Source organism: Amaranthus tricolor, chromosome 3 (assembly GCF_026212465.1).
Source record: "Amaranthus tricolor cultivar Red isolate AtriRed21 chromosome 3, ASM2621246v1, whole genome shotgun sequence".
NCBI lineage: Eukaryota > Viridiplantae > Streptophyta > Magnoliopsida > Caryophyllales > Amaranthaceae > Amaranthus > Amaranthus tricolor.
The window spans coordinates 22859226-22882810 of NC_080049.1; the positions used below are offsets into that span (position 1 = coordinate 22859226).

The 23585-nt window shown below is 31.9% G+C and overlaps 1 protein-coding gene across 1 annotated transcript; it reads right to left on the reverse strand.

Moving 5' to 3' along the window:
• Nucleotides 1-586: 586 nt before the first annotated feature.
• Nucleotides 587-8063, reverse strand: LOC130807705 (uncharacterized). Its single transcript, XM_057673021.1, has 4 exons — nt 7697-8063; nt 2670-2823; nt 2502-2572; nt 587-2369 (listed from the first exon to the last, which is right to left on the reverse strand). Exons 1-4 carry the CDS (start codon nt 7910-7912, stop codon nt 2145-2147), a joined length of 666 nt encoding a protein of 221 aa, XP_057529004.1. The 5' UTR covers nt 7913-8063; the 3' UTR covers nt 587-2144.
• Nucleotides 8064-23585: the final 15522 nt, after the last annotated feature.

Consider the following 23585-nt stretch of genomic DNA (forward strand, 5'->3'; position numbering starts at 1 on the left):
GTTATAAAATAATCTTAATTAATGCAAGTGCTTATCAATTATCAATCAATTTATGCAAATTTGTCTCATCCAGTAAATATCAATCAACAAAACAATCAAGACAAATTTTTCTCAATCAGTAATTAGGAAATACAAATGGCAATAAAGTTTTAAAAGTGCAAGTTTTTTTATTGCAATCATAGTTAATCATCCTTCAATTTGTGCGAAACTATATTAAATAATAAATTACAAACAATGCAAAATCTCTACTAATAAACATTTAGTCAATAAAAGAATTACACATGACAATATTATGTTAAACTGTCATTTGTTAATTTACATCAAAATTACTAGTTTGTATTATTAAAGCCTTGGTCTTGATCATCATCTTGAGCCGATCACCTCTATCTTATTCTTACAGAGAAAACATTTACTCTTTTGTTTCATTGAATTTTTTATATTTTATCCTTGTCCATTTTTTTGAATTCTCTAGTACATTTTTTTGTAAAATGACTTTACAATCTCTCACTGATTAGAGACAGAATTAAGACAAAGATTAAGGTTTTGAATGATTTGTTTGTATTATTGTCATAAATGACAGACTTCCTCATATATACATATTTGAGCAGCTAAACTAGGAAACAAATAAAACAAAATAATTACAATGATATAATATCCTAAAAATACAAAGATATGATACCTAAAAATATTATACTTTCCCGACACTCACTAGACACTAATTCTCCTTTACACATTCAATCTCTCTTTTCATTACATCCACAAATATAATTTTTATATTCTCCATAATAGGGTCGTTTCTGATGGTAGTTTTAAAATGCAACCGTTTAGCCGTCTAGGGCCCAGCTCATGAAAGAGGCTCAAATTGATTTAGTCCTTATAATTAAAAATCAGTAGTTGCATAAGTACCTTTTAGCAAGCATCCAACTTGCAGCATTAGATTTTTTCAGTTAAACGCATGACTACTGAACTACATAGTTGGAGAAAAAATAACAGAAACTTTAATTATATAAGGACCTTTTTTATTTTTTTCCTAGAGACTAAAAATTATTAGTAACGGCATTGCTCCATAAACCCAAACAACAAATGTAAAAAAGTAAGAAATAATACTTGTTGCAAACTGGATCGGACAGGACACATATGATTGAAATTCACCCTAACATAGTATCCATGCATCAGGCAGTTAGTGGCACTCTAATGAATAAGATAATATTACTCATTGTAGAGTTTGTAAAAAATGGTTACATTTGATTCCATTCAGATAGAATGAACATCAGTGTCATATAAAGCCATATCTAAATTCAGAGCTTCTTGACTGAAAAGAATAGAAACATATAATGAGGCCTAAGGTCATGTATCTTGCAGCAGAGCTTACAGCTTCAAATACCGTCCAGAACCTCCGTTCCTGCAGCCCCCAAAGCGTATTCATGCAGTAACCCATACCTCCAACGACACTCGATAGCAAGATCGCCATTTCGCTCCAAGACAGTGTTTTTTAAGATGATGATCTGAACTGAGAGCTGGCGGTTGCTTGTTTCTTCAGCAAAGTGGTTTATAATAAAATTTTATTGTGTTGAAGATGAGAAATTATTATCTTTTTTTAAAAGAAAAGTATGTACACAATCACTCCACTAAGTGTATTGTTTGGAGAGGAAATTTGAAGCACTTAGTGAGCTACTGAGCTGTACTAATTAATTGTAGTATTTATCATATTGTAAAGTTCTGGATTCTGAAAGAAAGTGAGTCTATCTTGACAGATTATTTGATGGGTCCACTTGTTTAATTACGTTATAAATCTGGGAAGTTGACTTTATATTGTTGGAATGCCACATGCTTTGTAGTCTGTATGATTGATTTTTTGAAAGATAAAAATTCTATTATATTTTCATTTTTTTAATTGAAAATGAAGCTTGCAATACATTTCTCATCCTTCTATTAATCTAAGTTTTCTTACCCTAATTTCATGGCCATCTCAAGTCATATCATATTGTAAATTCATACCAACAAATTGTGTCCCCAATACAAGTTCCTAGCCTAAAAAATGGTAAATTAATTAACAAGTCCCATATGAAATTGGTGATGCATCATCCTCTCGACAATTACGGATGGAGCAATATGTTATAAGGTATCTCGAATTCGACCCTGAACTAACGGATTTGAGATTTCACCTGCATTTCTCTTGCAATCGATGGCAGCCATCTCTCACCACGGATTTTCTTAAGCTGAGCAACCCTTTCTTCCTCTCTCTTAGCAGCTTCTCTTGCAGCTGCTTCTTTTGCGGCCAATTTTGATAAAGATTTTTCACATGCATCTTTTGCAGTTGCAATGATATCCGTACCCTCAACCACAACAGACTCCAATCTTCTTTTGAACTGTTGGCAAACATAGAAGTTGAATGGGTCAATCGCCAATATATTCGAACATTGAACTTTGAACTGCGCCCTTTAAACTAGTATTTCACAAAAGTAGCGAACGAAACACTAGACTAATGAATAAAGAAAAACCTTCTTCGATTTTTCATTGATTTCTTCACCAGGAAGAATTTTTGGTCTCTTTTTTGGTCCCTTCAATTCATCTGAAAACAACAAAAGCATACGTCATTCCGACAAGATTCTCAGATTTTCAGCCTTATAAGTATACGAATAGTTCACACTCGATAAACATGGTTATACCTTTATAATCAAACACTATGCCAACAGGAGCTTTCTTGAACAATCGAACCCCACCTTCACTTGTGTCGGGATGATCATTAACGGTGTCAGTGAGATCTGAACTTCTCATTATAACTAACGATTTTTCCATTATTTCATCTAAGGTCTTTTGTGCCTGTCAATAAAAATACCTAATCTCAGCAACTAGGATAAGAGAAATGGACTAATCCTATTATTATTCTGGGACACATAAGTAAACTACTTGGGATAACATGCAAAACAAGTTGGAAACTGAATCCTGATGAACCAGATCTCTTACAATCAACATTGACTTCCTTCCGATGAACAGAAAAAGTTTGAGTGAGCAAATAGATATGATTAAATGAACAACACTCATCATTTTTATATTTCTTACTTGTTTCTGGTTTAGTTAGGTAATATATAGTTTTCTTCACCAAATCATATAGAGGTCGGGAGACAGCCATTATTTTTTTCAGAACATTCAAAGTTTAGAGAACTAGATAGTTTTTATTGGATTTCAAGTCCATAAATCAAGTTTTTAATCATCACTTGAAAACTCCCAGTCCTTCGATCCATGATGATTTTTTCCTCTCAAGTCCCCAAACTTCTTCCATTTTCAATTGAGTACCAGACTTTTTGAGAGTTAAAAAGTTGGTCAAATGAGCATCGGTTTCCCTTTATAAGGTTCTACCGCTGCATCCTGGTACATGGATCAGTACAAGGGCACATGGTACATTACTAAATATTGTGGAGGAGTGTAGTAAAAATCTTACCTCTACTCTTTTATGTTTCAGATAGATGAGAAAGAAAACCATGTAGTGATGTAGCTCTCTTCTTGAAAATTCAATAGTAAACCCTAGTTCCAAAAGGTTACTAGAAGGAGTAAAGAGGCATTAGCTTTACTGCAAAAGAGGCATAGCAAAAAGGCAAAATGAGGTCAAAGTAGAGCAATTTTCATGAGGAGGTTCCTTGTCTGGCTCAAACCACTGCCTAGTAATAAAGAGAAGAGACACAGAGCATAAAATACAGAAAAGGGACGAGCAGCAATATCTCCTCCCCCTCCCCCCTCCCTCCCTCCCTCCCTCTCCCTCTCTCTCTCTCTCCCCCCTCCTCTGAAAGACCTCACTTCTCACGGGTCTTCAACAAATTAAAACATACGACATTTCTCACTGGTAACGAATCATGGATTGAATCCCTAAAAAATCTTCCGAGAATGAGTAATATATCTAAACACGATGTCATTTATGATCTAAGTGGCCAACAATTTCAGGCATATAGTACTAGCTTAGTAGCTTATGCATTATGGGGGTCTTCTCAAACTTTTGATTAAATTTCCTCAATCGCATCATAAGGGAATTTCTTGATATACTATCCATTCGTCAAATAAAATTGATACGTGCTTTGGAGTTATCTATGGCAGTGATATGTCATTACGTGCGGCTATTTCCACTATAGAAAGAATAACGAAGACAAAAACAAAATCTGTCAGCAAGGCTCGCTGCAAATGCATCGTCCAAAACGATGATTTCTTTGAGCTGTAGCAAAGAAAGAAACTTCATATTATCATATTAATAAATGTCAAAACATGCCTATATACTTTTTTCTATGTCTATGGATAAAAAAAAATGATCTAATTAATTGAGAGGAAGCAACGTAAAAATCAATTAATGAGGTTTTATGCCAATCCATTAAGAAAAGAATTGCTTACTTTTGTCTACATATAAAATAGAAAAAAGTCAGGAATAAAATCTGTAATAAAGTCGATTCAAGCAATGGTGACCAGATGAAATTAAAATTATGTTAACTTTGAGGGGAAAGGAGAACTAGGACTTTGACCGAAGTTAGGCATGTTTTGAGTTTAAAGAAAAACTTGATCTCCTTGGGTAATATGCACTTGATGTATCTACTACCTCGGGCTCGGTGAGTGTCTCCACTAGCACTATATCCGACGATGAGACAAAACTTGGGCACTTAAGGTTGGGTCATATCACATATAAGTGAAAGAGGTATGCATGAGTTGAGCAAGCAAGACTTGCATGGTGTTAAGAAGCTTAGTAATCTTGGATTTTGTGAACATTGTGTTTATGGGAAGCACAAGGTGGGTGAGTTTCAAATCGACTATCCACAATACTAAAGGGATAATTGACTATGCTCATTTTGATCTTGTGGGGCCTTCTAGGAAGAGCTCACTTGTTGGTTGCAACTATTTGCTTACTTTCATAGATGGCTATTCAAGAACAATTTGGTGCTACTTCATCAAGCACAAAGATGATGTATTTGATGTCTTCATTGATTGGAAAACCATAATTGAATTTGAAACTGGTAAGAGTATCAAGACATTGAGAATCGACAACGGTCTTGAGTTTGTTGAGAAAAAATTTCTTCAATAGTGCACCAAAGAAGGAATTGTAAGACATTGCACATGTACAGGATGGCCTCAACAAAAGGGGGTTGTGGAGAGGATGAAAGACAACTTTGTTAGATAGGACTAGAAGCATGATCTCTCAAGAAAAGTTGAGCAAAATTTTTTAGGTCGAAGCTACTAGGTGAACTGTTCTCCACACACCGCCTTGAAATTCAAGTCCACACAAGAGGTATGGTACGATTCCTCGGCTGATTATTCTAATCTAAGAGTATTCAGTTGTTTGGTGTATATCCATGTGAGTAAGGCAAAGCTTGAACCTATAACTAAGAAATGTATTTTTATAGGCTATAGTTTGGGTGTAAAGGGATATAGGTATTGGTGTGAGAAATCTAAGAAGATCAAAACTTTTAGAGATGTAGTATTTGAAAACAATGCGTTAATTACTCCGTTGGTGGAGAATTCTTTGACTTACATTGTAGGTAAATCCGATTATACCCAAGAAGTGGTGGAGCCTCCCAATGTTGATGAAAATAACGATGATGTTCAATATGAAAGACAATCCCATTGCCCACTCTTAGGAAAAAAAAAAGGATAATCATGCCTCTAAGAAGGTATATTGAGGAGTGTGACTATGTTGCATAGGCTCTCCCTATTGCTGGTGAGGTTGAAAGTGTTAATGGTCCTAACTCACAGTCTCATACAAAGAGGCTATGGCCTTAAATGACTTAAGAAAGTAGCTTGTAGCAATGAAGCAAAAGATGAAGTCTATTGCTAAGAACAAGACTTGGGATGTTGTTAAAGCACCTAGAAAAAAAAAGGTTCTAGGGTGCAGATAGCTCTTCAAGAGGAAGGAGGGATCAGCAAGCAATAGTGCTCCAATATACAAAGCAAGGGTTGTAGCGAAAGGGTTCACACAAGTTGACGGTGTAAATTTTCATGAGGTTTTCTCCTCAGTAAGGAAACATTGTTCTATTAGGGCTTTGTTACTTCTAGTAGCTTTTGAGGGACCTTGAGTTGCATCAATTAGATGTCAAAACAACTTTTCTAAATGGAGAGTTAAAAGAGAAAATTTATGTAAAGCAACTGTAAGATTTTGACATTAGAAAGAATAATTCATTTTGCAAGAAATCAAAACGGATTCTATAGAATAACTAAGCACATTGACATTAAATACAATTTCATCCAAGTGAAGTTGAAAACAAGATGTTGTGTTTGTTGAAGATAAGTACCAATGACAATCCCGCCAATATGATGACTAAGTTATTGCTTACCAACAAGTTAACATTGTGTGTGGACGTGGTTGGTTTAGCTCCTTGCTTGATGTGAAGCCCTTTGGAGCATCATGTGGTGTGTTGGTTTTTTGGTTTGTTAATAGTGTGTTGGATGGAGTGTCTAGAAGAATGTGTGACTTGGGTGGACTCAAATCATGGTGGAGATTATTGGAGTTTGGTAACTTGAGTGCAACATGGTGAGTGCTTGAAGGCGTGTGGGTGCACTGGTCATGTGTTTTATGAGGAGAAGCAAGATCATGAACATCCAAGCCTTGCCTGATCATAGTGCTCAAACAAGGCAAGGTTAGAATAGGAAGTGCCTTGAACGAGGAAAAAAAGACGAGAAAAGTCAGTAAATTCATTTAGTAAGGTGCTTGAACAAGCGGAAACAGTGCTCGAACGAGCAAAAATAGAGCTCGAACGAGCACTTCAAAGCAGGCTCATTCTGATTGTCTGTTGTGGATGATTATTCTTTCTTTTGTTGTGGGCCTTTGTCCCAATCATTGGCATATAACTACTACTATAAATAGGGGTGATTGCACTCTAGCCTAAGATGATTATAACTCTAAGACCTAAACACAATAGCCTACCTTCTTCTTTCTCTCTTCTTCTAGTGTTATACTCTACAATAAGAGTTCTTGTAAACTTCATCGTTTCTCTACTTATAATCAAAGCTAGCTAACATTGAGGACATAGCCCAAGTTGAGTGAACCTCGTAAATTTGTGTCTTATTTATTATTGCACTTATTTCTTATTGCTTTTCATTCCTAAATCATTTATGATAGTTGTTTCTGAACAAGAGTCTCCATACCTCTGTTCTTATGCGCTTTAGGGATAAAGTTTAAACCATTAGATATATCTTGCTAGACTACTTTAAAAAATACATATACATCCTCAAATTTTATAGCGAGAGAGGCCTCATAGGCATGAGCAATATCGGACCTCCAATTTTAAGGGGCCTCGACTTATATATTTAACATAGTTGAATGACGATGATGTCTTTATAAAAAGAATGGAAATATCAAACTATTTTTAATGGCTGGTAGTTATTTCAGCCATTTTTGATTAAAATTTAACTACGGATTGAAAATTTGAGATTGTGAATTTGTTTTCATAGTTTAATTAAGGCTAATGTATAAGATGGCTCTGATTTTTGAACCCAGGCAACGCTTCAAATCATTGTTGTCAGTAAAGTATATTTTAAATAATTAATAACTAATGCAATGGAGAATAGGATGAGAAAACCCTAATTTCACAATCAATCATGAAAGATATCAATATACTGATTACTCCAGTGAACTTCAATTAGCACATTTTGCTCATTTCTACAACATATGGCAAATTAAGAAGTAAAATGGAAAAAAAAAAGTAAAGAAAGGGAAGAAATTGACCTTGATTTGATAGTGCTTCATGGGCTGTTGACGCTTCTTGGAGTCATCATCGTCGTCATCAGACGCAGGAGTGGTGGTTTGGTTTGGCAGGGTAATTCCCAAATAGGATGTTGCAGCTGCTTCGATGGCGGCTTTCCAACGTTCATCACCATCTTCATCATCACTACTGCTGCTGCTGTCTATGTGTTGCTGCTCTTCCTTCCAGTTCGAGTTCATGTTCTACACTCCCCTTATGCGGCCCGATAACGGTTAGCTACGAACCCTTTTCGGCATCATCATATTCCTACCAAGACTACAGAGACTATTAAGAAGTGGTGCATAATACTGATATTGTACCTGTCATGTGCAATTAAGATTACGGGGGCTTGAAATTAAATTTCAAATGATTCGTCTATTCTGTTTAAGCAAAAATTTACAGAAGATGTCTGACACTGTTTATATGGGCCAGCCCAAAAGCAAAAAATCAAAAAGAATATTCAGTTTTTTAAAAATTAAAGAATAAAAATTCAATTTTAATCTTAAAGGTATTAATTTTGACTTTAAAGTATCAACTTTAACTTAAAGTAAACATTAAATAGATCAATTAAAATAAAAAATTTCAATTTTGATATAAAAGTGATCAATATATTTTGATGTCAAAATATCTATTTCAACGTTAAATTAATCAATTTCTACCTAAATATGGTTCTGTTTTTACAATTTCAAAATGGAGGTAATAAAATGGTATTATTCAATGGATGAATTTCAAACAACAAATAAATGATCAATAACATTATCAATAATAACATTAAAACATTGCATAGTAGAAGACTAGAAGTACTCTTTTTGCAGTGAAATCACCTTGGTAACAATATCTTCACAAGTAACAAGGTTTAGGAGGACCCATAAAGATTCACTAGGGACCTTTTCCGATATCTAAATTAGTGAAAAAATCTTAGATGAATACCTAGCAAAATATTAGCTGTATTTTATTCATAATTTATCCCTATTATCAGGCTCAATTAGGTTGGAATTTTGCTTAACTAAACTTGCTTTATTTGGGATTTTACGCTTAGTTGGGTGTTGTGGTGTTGTTGTGCATTTCAGGTAACTCGTCAAAACCGAGCACAAACCAAGTACATTTGGCGCATACACTGTTCTCATAACTCTAGAGGCTTAGGGAAGTAAAGCCTCGATGACTCAGTCAAGGAAACAAGAAAAAAAGGAGCCAAAGTAAGGGCATTCTAAGCCCACTCGACCAAAACTAGGTCGAGCTAAGCTTGCTCAAACATACTAAACTTGCATTAGACATAAGCTGAGTAGGACCATCTTAAAGGTTGCTTGACCAGGTTGAGCGAAGTTGGCTAGGGACAAGTGAAACTACTATTCACTTCCAGAAACTCCAGAATGTTGGTAGGAGCATTTTTAATGGGTCGAACTCGCTCACTCAGTCGAGTGGAGCCTATTTTGTGTGTCCAAAAGATTATGCGATTTTCATAATTTCAGTACGAGCCCTATTAATATACTTCTTTAAATATATATATATATATATATATATATATATATATATATATATATATATATATATATATATATATATATATATATATATATATATATATATATATATATATATATATATATATATTGTAACTAATCATTAGATGAAAAAGTAACTAATACACCAAAAGTTTCCACCTTTCATCTTCACTGTCATCCAATATTGGTGTAGGTTTGTAAAGCAAATATCATGTAACTTAAGTACAAACCTTAGACTCAAGTTAAACTAAGAATTTACAGTCTCTCCACTTCTTATAAAATGATGCGCAATTGATCTATTATATTTTATGGTGAGCTAAAGTGTCAAAAACATAGCAACTATCTATTCAACAGACATAGTTTTGTTCTACATAACCCTCCAATATTCTTAAGCATCTCACAAATAATACTAAAAGTTCGTCTATTAACACGAAGTTCACTTTTACAATGTATGTCACTCTCCCTCCAACATCCTTGAGTACAACCCTTAAACACAAGTTGAATTGGCGACTTATAGTCTCTCCACTTCTTATAAAATGGTGAACACTTGATCTATTTTTTATGGTGATCAATTCAGTCTATTGACACGAAGTTCACTTTTCAATGTATGTCACTCTCCCTTCAATATCCTTATAGCCTCTCCACCTCTTATGAATTAATCATTTTAAAGACTTTAAGTTTGATGTGAAAGTGATCAATTCAGATCTTAAAGTGATCAATTATATGTCATATGATCAATCAAATGATTAGTTATAACTTTTAGAAGAAATCAATAAAAAATTTCAATTTAGATCTAAAAGTGATCCATTTTCACATCAAAGAGATCAAATTCTAGTTATAAGTTTATAACCTTAAATGGATCATTTTTTTTAAAGTCTTCATTTTCAACATTAAAGTTACCAATTTAGACTTTAAAATGGTCAAAAATATATAATGATCAAATAAATAATAAGTTATAACTTATAAAAGAAATCAATTTTGACCTTAAAGGTATCAATTATAACCTTAAATAAATTAATTACTAACCGCGTATTGGAAAAAACTATATCTGAGCTAATTGAGCTATTGGTCTTGTTGAAAGAATATTGTGACTTGAGTGCACAATCAAGTCTATGCATTTGTTAGCGTAATTGGTGACTTAAGTGCACCAAATTAATTCTATGCATTATATGAGCATAGAGATGGAATCCTAAGGATGGACTAAATGGTTAATTAAGTGTAACTTAATAAGTGAGATGAATGTGGTGTTTAAAGTGGGTGTTGACTGCATAAAGTTATGAGGCATTTAACAAATGACTTAACACACAAGAATTATGGAGCATGATGAATGATAGTTAATGAGAAGATTAAAGGGTGAAGATTCTTGTACGAGGCATCCAAGTAATGAACCATTGCCTTAATCAAGCATTGGATTCGTTTTTTGACTCTTGATGTTGCTTGAAGTTATTTATTGTGCATTAATCCTTAGTCTTAATTATGTAATACTCATTAATGCACAAACCTCTATAAATAGAGGTCTTACATGTCATTGTAACACATCCACAAAAATCCCTAAGCTTAAACACATAGTCTATATCTCTTCTCTATTGTAATTCTCCAATTTGAGAGTTCTTTAAACTCCTTTGTGATAATATAAGTGAGATACTACACACCAGAGGACATAGCCTTAATTGGGTGAACCTCTTTAAATATTTGTGTCATTTTTATTGCATTATTTTCTCCTACAAACATTGTTTTTATTGAAAGTATAATTTGTTCATCATAAGACTTCGAACACTCGATCTTGGTGATATTGGAGTTTGAAACACGTCGTCCGAACTCTAATATAGCATCGTTTTCAACATAGTTCGAGTGTATAGAGATTGAATCAAATTGGTGTGTTAAGTGTGTGTATTGAGTAGGCACATTAAGAGGGATTTATAAAGATGTTTAAGTGGGATGATGATGCAAGATGATGCAAGAGCAATCGGCTTATTCAAAATCAAATCACATGTCAATCTTTTTAACATATGGATATGGTTTATTTTAAGTTTCAAGTATGGTTTTGGACATATGGTTTATTTTAAGTTTCAAGTATGGTTTTGGACAATATTATCTTCGTAAACTTAAAAAAAACAAAAAAAAAAAAAAAAAAAAAAATTCTATGTTAATCCAAGATTGTCACATGCTTAACTTGAGAATACAAATAAGTGGTACAAAAGAGCAAGGGTGGCATCAATATGCAATGTTGGTCCAGAATATTAATTTTTATTTTTATTTTTGAGTTTTTGGGGCTGATTTTCATTAGTATAAGGGGGGATGAACTTAGTTTCTAGAAATCAGCAATTTCATTGTATTTTCTAGAGGAATTTTGATACATGAACTCTAATTAATTCATGAATTTGTTGACCAACAAAAGGGGATGTATTGACTGAAATAGGGGATGTATTTGAAAGCTTCTAGAATCTTGTATTCACCCTATATAAAGGAATGTATTGTAATCAAAAAAGATGGAGATTTTGTTTCAGAATATAAACCTTGAGTTTTATGCATTGCTTTTTCTTCTTGTGTTTGTCCAAAGAAATAGTAATTTCAATTATCACTTTGAGTTTGTCTTGAGTGTTAATTCTTAGGGGAGATTGAGTGTGTCTTGTCTCTAGCCTAAATCCCCAAATCATTGAGTTTGTTCTTGTGATTTGGCTCTTATCAATATTCTTCTACTATTCTTTCTTATCTACTCTTTTAAATCATAAACTTTTAAATCTAAGTGTGTTCTTCCTAATCACACTTACATCATTTGGTATCAGAAGCTTTTGGTGGATCGAAAGGGTGTTTAAAAAAAAAAATGGGCACTTGTGGAGATTTGGCGGAAATGTTGCGAGTTATTACTAAAAAATTGAACAACTTGGGTAAAAGATGTTTTATATGTAAAGATAAAAGTCATCTTACTTGTAAATGTCCTTTCAAATCTATTTTACCTTCCAAATGTTCCATTATGGAAGAAGAAGAGAAAATGTATAAGTCCCTTGTCCTAGAGAAAGAAGATCATGTAGATGAAGAAATACTCCAAGAGGAACTTGTAATTAAACTTGGGGAGAAGAGCCATGAAAATGTTTTTTATCAAACAAAAGTTGAAGAGTCCATAGAGTTGAACATATCTTGCTTCAAAGTTTCCAATGATAAAAATGAGGAGCCAATTGATGAAAAGCAAGTTAAACCCATAGAAAATATTGGAATAAAACAACCAAATACCAATTTTAACAATCATTTTAATTTACGTAGTTTTTATTTGGTGCAAGAAAAACTAAAAAATCTCATCGATGAAAGGTGTGTTAAATTTGGGTATATTTTTGAAGAAAAGGAGTTGATAAGAGGAAATATACATACTGAAGCTTGTCAGATTGAACTTGTGTTTTTAGGAATAACCGAATTCGAGGTCGAATTCTTTTCGAAGAAAAGGATGATGATGCAAGATGATGCAAGAGCAATCGGCTTATTCAAAATCAAATCACATGTCAATCTTTTTAACATATGGATATGGTTTATTTTAAGTTTCAAGTATGGTTTTGGACATATGGTTTATTTTAAGTTTCAAGTATGGTTTTGGACAATATTATCTTCGTAAACTTAAAAAAAACAAAAAAAAAAAATAAAAAATAAAAAATTCTATGTTAATCCAAGATTGTCACATGCTTAACTTGAGAATACAAATAAGTGGTACAAAAGAGCAAGGGTGGCATCAATATGCAATGTTGGTCCAGAATATTAATTTTTATTTTTATTTTTGAGTTTTTGGGGCTGATTTTCATTAGTATAAGGGGGGATGAACTTAGTTTCTAGAAATCAGCAATTTCATTGTATTTTCTAGAGGAATTTTGATACATGAACTCTAATTAATTCATGAATTTGTTGACCAACAAAAGGGGATGTATTGACTGAAATAGGGGATGTATTTGAAAGCTTCTAGAATCTTGTATTCACCCTATATAAAGGAATGTATTGTAATCAAAAAAGATGGAGATTTTGTTTCAGAATATAAACCTTGAGTTTTATGCATTGCTTTTTCTTCTTGTGTTTGTCCAAAGAAATAGTAATTTCAATTATCACTTTGAGTTTGTCTTGAGTGTTAATTCTTAGGGGAGATTGAGTGTGTCTTGTCTCTAGCCTAAATCCCCAAATCATTGAGTTTGTTCTTGTGATTTGGCTCTTATCAATATTCTTCTACTATTCTTTCTTATCTACTCTTTTAAATCATAAACTTTTAAATCTAAGTGTGTTCTTCCTAATCACACTTACATCATTTGGTATCAGAAGCTTTTGGTGGATCGAAAGGGTGTTTAAAAAAAAAAATGGGCACTTGTGGAGATTTGGCGGAAATGTTGCGAGTTATTACTAAAAAATTGAACAACTTGGGTAAAAGATGTTTTATATGTAAAGATAAAAGTCATCTTACTTGTAAATGTCCTTTCAAATCTATTTTACCTTCCAAATGTTCCATTATGGAAGAAGAAGAGAAAATGTATAAGTCCCTTGTCCTAGAGAAAGAAGATCATGTAGATGAAGAAATACTCCAAGAGGAACTTGTAATTAAACTTGGGGAGAAGAGCCATGAAAATGTTTTTTATCAAACAAAAGTTGAAGAGTCCATAGAGTTGAACATATCTTGCTTCAAAGTTTCCAATGATAAAAATGAGGAGCCAATTGATGAAAAGCAAGTTAAACCCATAGAAAATATTGGAATAAAACAACCAAATACCAATTTTAACAATCATTTTAATTTACGTAGTTTTTATTTGGTGCAAGAAAAACTAAAAAATCTCATCGATGAAAGGTGTGTTAAATTTGGGTATATTTTTGAAGAAAAGGAGTTGATAAGAGGAAATATACATACTGAAGCTTGTCAGATTGAACTTGTGTTTTTAGGAATAACCGAATTCGAGGTCGAATTCTTTTCGAAGAAAAGGATGATGATGCAAGATGATGCAAGAGCAATCGGCTTATTCAAAATCAAATCACATGTCAATCTTTTTAACATATGGATATGGTTTATTTTAAGTTTCAAGTATGGTTTTGGACATATGGTTTATTTTAAGTTTCAAGTATGGTTTTGGACAATATTATCTTCGTAAACTTAAAAAAAACAAAAAAAAAAAATAAAAAATAAAAAATTCTATGTTAATCCAAGATTGTCACATGCTTAACTTGAGAATACAAATAAGTGGTACAAAAGAGCAAGGGTGGCATCAATATGCAATGTTGGTCCAGAATATTAATTTTTATTTTTATTTTTGAGTTTTTGGGGCTGATTTTCATTAGTATAAGGGGGGATGAACTTAGTTTCTAGAAATCAGCAATTTCATTGTATTTTCTAGAGGAATTTTGATACATGAACTCTAATTAATTCATGAATTTGTTGACCAACAAAAGGGGATGTATTGACTGAAATAGGGGATGTATTTGAAAGCTTCTAGAATCTTGTATTCACCCTATATAAAGGAATGTATTGTAATCAAAAAAGATGGAGATTTTGTTTCAGAATATAAACCTTGAGTTTTATGCATTGCTTTTTCTTCTTGTGTTTGTCCAAAGAAATAGTAATTTCAATTATCACTTTGAGTTTGTCTTGAGTGTTAATTCTTAGGGGAGATTGAGTGTGTCTTGTCTCTAGCCTAAATCCCCAAATCATTGAGTTTGTTCTTGTGATTTGGCTCTTATCAATATTCTTCTACTATTCTTTCTTATCTACTCTTTTAAATCATAAACTTTTAAATCTAAGTGTGTTCTTCCTAATCACACTTACATCATTTGGTATCAGAAGCTTTTGGTGGATCGAAAGGGTGTTTAAAAAAAAAAATGGGCACTTGTGGAGATTTGGCGGAAATGTTGCGAGTTATTACTAAAAAATTGAACAACTTGGGTAAAAGATGTTTTATATGTAAAGATAAAAGTCATCTTACTTGTAAATGTCCTTTCAAATCTATTTTACCTTCCAAATGTTCCATTATGGAAGAAGAAGAGAAAATGTATAAGTCCCTTGTCCTAGAGAAAGAAGATCATGTAGATGAAGAAATACTCCAAGAGGAACTTGTAATTAAACTTGGGGAGAAGAGCCATGAAAATGTTTTTTATCAAACAAAAGTTGAAGAGTCCATAGAGTTGAACATATCTTGCTTCAAAGTTTCCAATGATAAAAATGAGGAGCCAATTGATGAAAAGCAAGTTAAACCCATAGAAAATATTGGAATAAAACAACCAAATACCAATTTTAACAATCATTTTAATTTACGTAGTTTTTATTTGGTGCAAGAAAAACTAAAAAATCTCATCGATGAAAGGTGTGTTAAATTTGGGTATATTTTTGAAGAAAAGGAGTTGATAAGAGGAAATATACATACTGAAGCTTGTCAGATTGAACTTGTGTTTTTAGGAATAACCGAATTCGAGGTCGAATTCTTTTCGAAGAAAAGGATGATGATGCAAGATGATGCAAGAGCAATCGGCTTATTCAAAATCAAATCACATGTCAATCTTTTTAACATATGGATATGGTTTATTTTAAGTTTCAAGTATGGTTTTGGACATATGGTTTATTTTAAGTTTCAAGTATGGTTTTGGACAATATTATCTTCGTAAACTTAAAAAAAACAAAAAAAAAAAATAAAAAATAAAAAATTCTATGTTAATCCAAGATTGTCACATGCTTAACTTGAGAATACAAATAAGTGGTACAAAAGAGCAAGGGTGGCATCAATATGCAATGTTGGTCCAGAATATTAATTTTTATTTTTATTTTTGAGTTTTTGGGGCTGATTTTCATTAGTATAAGGGGGGATGAACTTAGTTTCTAGAAATCAGCAATTTCATTGTATTTTCTAGAGGAATTTTGATACATGAACTCTAATTAATTCATGAATTTGTTGACCAACAAAAGGGGATGTATTGACTGAAATAGGGGATGTATTTGAAAGCTTCTAGAATCTTGTATTCACCCTATATAAAGGAATGTATTGTAATCAAAAAAGATGGAGATTTTGTTTCAGAATATAAACCTTGAGTTTTATGCATTGCTTTTTCTTCTTGTGTTTGTCCAAAGAAATAGTAATTTCAATTATCACTTTGAGTTTGTCTTGAGTGTTAATTCTTAGGGGAGATTGAGTGTGTCTTGTCTCTAGCCTAAATCCCCAAATCATTGAGTTTGTTCTTGTGATTTGGCTCTTATCAATATTCTTCTACTATTCTTTCTTATCTACTCTTTTAAATCATAAACTTTTAAATCTAAGTGTGTTCTTCCTAATCACACTTACATCATTTGGTATCAGAAGCTTTTGGTGGATCGAAAGGGTGTTTAAAAAAAAAAATGGGCACTTGTGGAGATTTGGCGGAAATGTTGCGAGTTATTACTAAAAAATTGAACAACTTGGGTAAAAGATGTTTTATATGTAAAGATAAAAGTCATCTTACTTGTAAATGTCCTTTCAAATCTATTTTACCTTCCAAATGTTCCATTATGGAAGAAGAAGAGAAAATGTATAAGTCCCTTGTCCTAGAGAAAGAAGATCATGTAGATGAAGAAATACTCCAAGAGGAACTTGTAATTAAACTTGGGGAGAAGAGCCATGAAAATGTTTTTTATCAAACAAAAGTTGAAGAGTCCATAGAGTTGAACATATCTTGCTTCAAAGTTTCCAATGATAAAAATGAGGAGCCAATTGATGAAAAGCAAGTTAAACCCATAGAAAATATTGGAATAAAACAACCAAATACCAATTTTAACAATCATTTTAATTTACGTAGTTTTTATTTGGTGCAAGAAAAACTAAAAAATCTCATCGATGAAAGGTGTGTTAAATTTGGGTATATTTTTGAAGAAAAGGAGTTGATAAGAGGAAATATACATACTGAAGCTTGTCAGATTGAACTTGTGTTTTTAGGAATAACCGAATTCGAGGTCGAATTCTTTTCGAAGAAAAGGATGATGATGCAAGATGATGCAAGAGCAATCGGCTTATTCAAAATCAAATCACATGTCAATCTTTTTAACATATGGATATGGTTTATTTTAAGTTTCAAGTATGGTTTTGGACATATGGTTTATTTTAAGTTTCAAGTATGGTTTTGGACAATATTATCTTCGTAAACTTAAAAAAAACAAAAAAAAAAAATAAAAAATAAAAAATTCTATGTTAATCCAAGATTGTCACATGCTTAACTTGAGAATACAAATAAGTGGTACAAAAGAGCAAGGGTGGCATCAATATGCAATGTTGGTCCAGAATATTAATTTTTATTTTTATTTTTGAGTTTTTGGGGCTGATTTTCATTAGTATAAGGGGGGATGAACTTAGTTTCTAGAAATCAGCAATTTCATTGTATTTTCTAGAGGAATTTTGATACATGAACTCTAATTAATTCATGAATTTGTTGACCAACAAAAGGGGATGTATTGACTGAAATAGGGGATGTATTTGAAAGCTTCTAGAATCTTGTATTCACCCTATATAAAGGAATGTATTGTAATCAAAAAAGATGGAGATTTTGTTTCAGAATATAAACCTTGAGTTTTATGCATTGCTTTTTCTTCTTGTGTTTGTCCAAAGAAATAGTAATTTCAATTATCACTTTGAGTTTGTCTTGAGTGTTAATTCTTAGGGGAGATTGAGTGTGTCTTGTCTCTAGCCTAAATCCCCAAATCATTGAGTTTGTTCTTGTGATTTGGCTCTTATCAATATTCTTCTACTATTCTTTCTTATCTACTCTTTTAAATCATAAACTTTTAAATCTAAGTGTGTTCTTCCTAATCACACTTACATCATTTGGTATCAGAAGCTTTTGGTGGATCGAAAGGGTGTTTAAAAAAAAAAATGGGCACTTGTGGAGATTTGGCGGAAATGTTGCGAGTTATTACTAAAAAATTGAACAACTTGGGTAAAAGATGTTTTATATGTAAAGATAAAAGTCATCTTACTTGTAAATGTCCTTTCAAATCTATTTTACCTTCCAAATGTTCCATTATGGAAGAAGAAGAGAAAATGTATAAGTCCCTTGTCCTAGAGAAAGAAGATCATGTAGATGAAGAAATACTCCAAGAGGAACTTGTAATTAAACTTGGGGAGAAGAGCCATGAAAATGTTTTTTATCAAACAAAAGTTGAAGAGTCCATAGAGTTGAACATATCTTGCTTCAAAGTTTCCAATGATAAAAATGAGGAGCCAATTGATGAAAAGCAAGTTAAACCCATAGAAAATATTGGAATAAAACAACCAAATACCAATTTTAACAATCATTTTAATTTACGTAGTTTTTATTTGGTGCAAGAAAAACTAAAAAATCTCATCGATGAAAGGTGTGTTAAATTTGGGTATATTTTTGAAGAAAAGGAGTTGATAAGAGGAAATATACATACTGAAGCTTGTCAGATTGAACTTGTGTTTTTAGGAATAACCGAATTCGAGGTCGAATTCTTTTCGAAGAAAAGGATGATGATGCAAGAGCAATCGGCTTATTCAAAATCAAATCACATGTCAATCTTTTTAACATATGGATATGGTTTATTTTAAGTTTCAAGTATGGTTTTGGACATATGGTTTATTTTAAGTTTCAAGTATGGTTTTGGACAATATTATCTTCGTAAACTTAAAAAAAACAAAAAAAAAAAATAAAAAATAAAAAATTCTATGTTAATCCAAGATTGTCACATGCTTAACTTGAGAATACAAATAAGTGGTACAAAAGAGCAAGGGTGGCATCAATATGCAATGTTGGTCCAGAATATTAATTTTTATTTTTATTTTTGAGTTTTTGGGGCTGATTTTCATTAGTATAAGGGGGGATGAACTTAGTTTCTAGAAATCAGCAATTTCATTGTATTTTCTAGAGGAATTTTGATACATGAACTCTAATTAATTCATGAATTTGTTGACCAACAAAAGGGGATGTATTGACTGAAATAGGGGATGTATTTGAAAGCTTCTAGAATCTTGTATTCACCCTATATAAAGGAATGTATTGTAATCAAAAAAGATGGAGATTTTGTTTCAGAATATAAACCTTGAGTTTTATGCATTGCTTTTTCTTCTTGTGTTTGTCCAAAGAAATAGTAATTTCAATTATCACTTTGAGTTTGTCTTGAGTGTTAATTCTTAGGGGAGATTGAGTGTGTCTTGTCTCTAGCCTAAATCCCCAAATCATTGAGTTTGTTCTTGTGATTTGGCTCTTATCAATATTCTTCTACTATTCTTTCTTATCTACTCTTTTAAATCATAAACTTTTAAATCTAAGTGTGTTCTTCCTAATCACACTTACATCATTTGGTATCAGAAGCTTTTGGTGGATCGAAAGGGTGTTTAAAAAAAAAAATGGGCACTTGTGGAGATTTGGCGGAAATGTTGCGAGTTATTACTAAAAAATTGAACAACTTGGGTAAAAGATGTTTTATATGTAAAGATAAAAGTCATCTTACTTGTAAATGTCCTTTCAAATCTATTTTACCTTCCAAATGTTCCATTATGGAAGAAGAAGAGAAAATGTATAAGTCCCTTGTCCTAGAGAAAGAAGATCATGTAGATGAAGAAATACTCCAAGAGGAACTTGTAATTAAACTTGGGGAGAAGAGCCATGAAAATGTTTTTTATCAAACAAAAGTTGAAGAGTCCATAGAGTTGAACATATCTTGCTTCAAAGTTTCCAATGATAAAAATGAGGAGCCAATTGATGAAAAGCAAGTTAAACCCATAGAAAATATTGGAATAAAACAACCAAATACCAATTTTAACAATCATTTTAATTTACGTAGTTTTTATTTGGTGCAAGAAAAACTAAAAAATCTCATCGATGAAAGGTGTGTTAAATTTGGGTATATTTTTGAAGAAAAGGAGTTGATAAGAGGAAATATACATACTGAAGCTTGTCAGATTGAACTTGTGTTTTTAGGAATAACCGAATTCGAGGTCGAATTCTTTTCGAAGAAAAGGATGATGATGCAAGATGATGCAAGAGCAATCGGCTTATTCAAAATCAAATCACATGTCAATCTTTTTAACATATGGATATGGTTTATTTTAAGTTTCAAGTATGGTTTTGGACATATGGTTTATTTTAAGTTTCAAGTATGGTTTTGGACAATATTATCTTCGTAAACTTAAAAAAAACAAAAAAAAAAAATAAAAAATAAAAAATTCTATGTTAATCCAAGATTGTCACATGCTTAACTTGAGAATACAAATAAGTGGTACAAAAGAGCAAGGGTGGCATCAATATGCAATGTTGGTCCAGAATATTAATTTTTATTTTTATTTTTGAGTTTTTGGGGCTGATTTTCATTAGTATAAGGGGGGATGAACTTAGTTTCTAGAAATCAGCAATTTCATTGTATTTTCTAGAGGAATTTTGATACATGAACTCTAATTAATTCATGAATTTGTTGACCAACAAAAGGGGATGTATTGACTGAAATAGGGGATGTATTTGAAAGCTTCTAGAATCTTGTATTCACCCTATATAAAGGAATGTATTGTAATCAAAAAAGATGGAGATTTTGTTTCAGAATATAAACCTTGAGTTTTATGCATTGCTTTTTCTTCTTGTGTTTGTCCAAAGAAATAGTAATTTCAATTATCACTTTGAGTTTGTCTTGAGTGTTAATTCTTAGGGGAGATTGAGTGTGTCTTGTCTCTAGCCTAAATCCCCAAATCATTGAGTTTGTTCTTGTGATTTGGCTCTTATCAATATTCTTCTACTATTCTTTCTTATCTACTCTTTTAAATCATAAACTTTTAAATCTAAGTGTGTTCTTCCTAATCACACTTACATCATTTGGTATCAGAAGCTTTTGGTGGATCGAAAGGGTGTTTAAAAAAAAAAATGGGCACTTGTGGAGATTTGGCGGAAATGTTGCGAGTTATTACTAAAAAATTGAACAACTTGGGTAAAAGATGTTTTATATGTAAAGATAAAAGTCATCTTACTTGTAAATGTCCTTTCAAATCTATTTTACCTTCCAAATGTTCCATTATGGAAGAAGAAGAGAAAATGTATAAGTCCCTTGTCCTAGAGAAAGAAGATCATGTAGATGAAGAAATACTCCAAGAGGAACTTGTAATTAAACTTGGGGAGAAGAGCCATGAAAATGTTTTTTATCAAACAAAAGTTGAAGAGTCCATAGAGTTGAACATATCTTGCTTCAAAGTTTCCAATGATAAAAATGAGGAGCCAATTGATGAAAAGCAAGTTAAACCCATAGAAAATATTGGAATAAAACAACCAAATACCAATTTTAACAATCATTTTAATTTACGTAGTTTTTATTTGGTGCAAGAAAAACTAAAAAATCTCATCGATGAAAGGTGTGTTAAATTTGGGTATATTTTTGAAGAAAAGGAGTTGATAAGAGGAAATATACATACTGAAGCTTGTCAGATTGAACTTGTGTTTTTAGGAATAACCGAATTCGAGGTCGAATTCTTTTCGAAGAAAAGGATGATGATGCAAGATGATGCAAGAGCAATCGGCTTATTCAAAATCAAATCACATGTCAATCTTTTTAACATATGGATATGGTTTATTTTAAGTTTCAAGTATGGTTTTGGACATATGGTTTATTTTAAGTTTCAAGTATGGTTTTGGACAATATTATCTTCGTAAACTTAAAAAAAACAAAAAAAAAAAATAAAAAATAAAAAATTCTATGTTAATCCAAGATTGTCACATGCTTAACTTGAGAATACAAATAAGTGGTACAAAAGAGCAAGGGTGGCATCAATATGCAATGTTGGTCCAGAATATTAATTTTTATTTTTATTTTTGAGTTTTTGGGGCTGATTTTCATTAGTATAAGGGGGGATGAACTTAGTTTCTAGAAATCAGCAATTTCATTGTATTTTCTAGAGGAATTTTGATACATGAACTCTAATTAATTCATGAATTTGTTGACCAACAAAAGGGGATGTATTGACTGAAATAGGGGATGTATTTGAAAGCTTCTAGAATCTTGTATTCACCCTATATAAAGGAATGTATTGTAATCAAAAAAGATGGAGATTTTGTTTCAGAATATAAACCTTGAGTTTTATGCATTGCTTTTTCTTCTTGTGTTTGTCCAAAGAAATAGTAATTTCAATTATCACTTTGAGTTTGTCTTGAGTGTTAATTCTTAGGGGAGATTGAGTGTGTCTTGTCTCTAGCCTAAATCCCCAAATCATTGAGTTTGTTCTTGTGATTTGGCTCTTATCAATATTCTTCTACTATTCTTTCTTATCTACTCTTTTAAATCATAAACTTTTAAATCTAAGTGTGTTCTTCCTAATCACACTTACATCATTTGGTATCAGAAGCTTTTGGTGGATCGAAAGGGTGTTTAAAAAAAAAAATGGGCACTTGTGGAGATTTGGCGGAAATGTTGCGAGTTATTACTAAAAAATTGAACAACTTGGGTAAAAGATGTTTTATATGTAAAGATAAAAGTCATCTTACTTGTAAATGTCCTTTCAAATCTATTTTACCTTCCAAATGTTCCATTATGGAAGAAGAAGAGAAAATGTATAAGTCCCTTGTCCTAGAGAAAGAAGATCATGTAGATGAAGAAATACTCCAAGAGGAACTTGTAATTAAACTTGGGGAGAAGAGCCATGAAAATGTTTTTTATCAAACAAAAGTTGAAGAGTCCATAGAGTTGAACATATCTTGCTTCAAAGTTTCCAATGATAAAAATGAGGAGCCAATTGATGAAAAGCAAGTTAAACCCATAGAAAATATTGGAATAAAACAACCAAATACCAATTTTAACAATCATTTTAATTTACGTAGTTTTTATTTGGTGCAAGAAAAACTAAAAAATCTCATCGATGAAAGGTGTGTTAAATTTGGGTATATTTTTGAAGAAAAGGAGTTGATAAGAGGAAATATACATACTGAAGCTTGTCAGATTGAACTTGTGTTTTTAGGAATAACCGAATTCGAGGTCGAATTCTTTTCGAAGAAAAGGATGATGATGCAAGATGATGCAAGAGCAATCGGCTTATTCAAAATCAAATCACATGTCAATCTTTTTAACATATGGATATGGTTTATTTTAAGTTTCAAGTATGGTTTTGGACATATGGTTTATTTTAAGTTTCAAGTATGGTTTTGGACAATATTATCTTCGTAAACTTAAAAAAAACAAAAAAAAAAAAATAAAAAATAAAAAATTCTATGTTAATCCAAGATTGTCACATGCTTAACTTGAGAATACAAATAAGTGGTACAAAAGAGCAAGGGTGGCATCAATATGCAATGTTGGTCCAGAATATTAATTTTTATTTTTATTTTTGAGTTTTTGGGGCTGATTTTCATTAGTATAAGGGGGGATGAACTTAGTTTCTAGAAATCAGCAATTTCATTGTATTTTCTAGAGGAA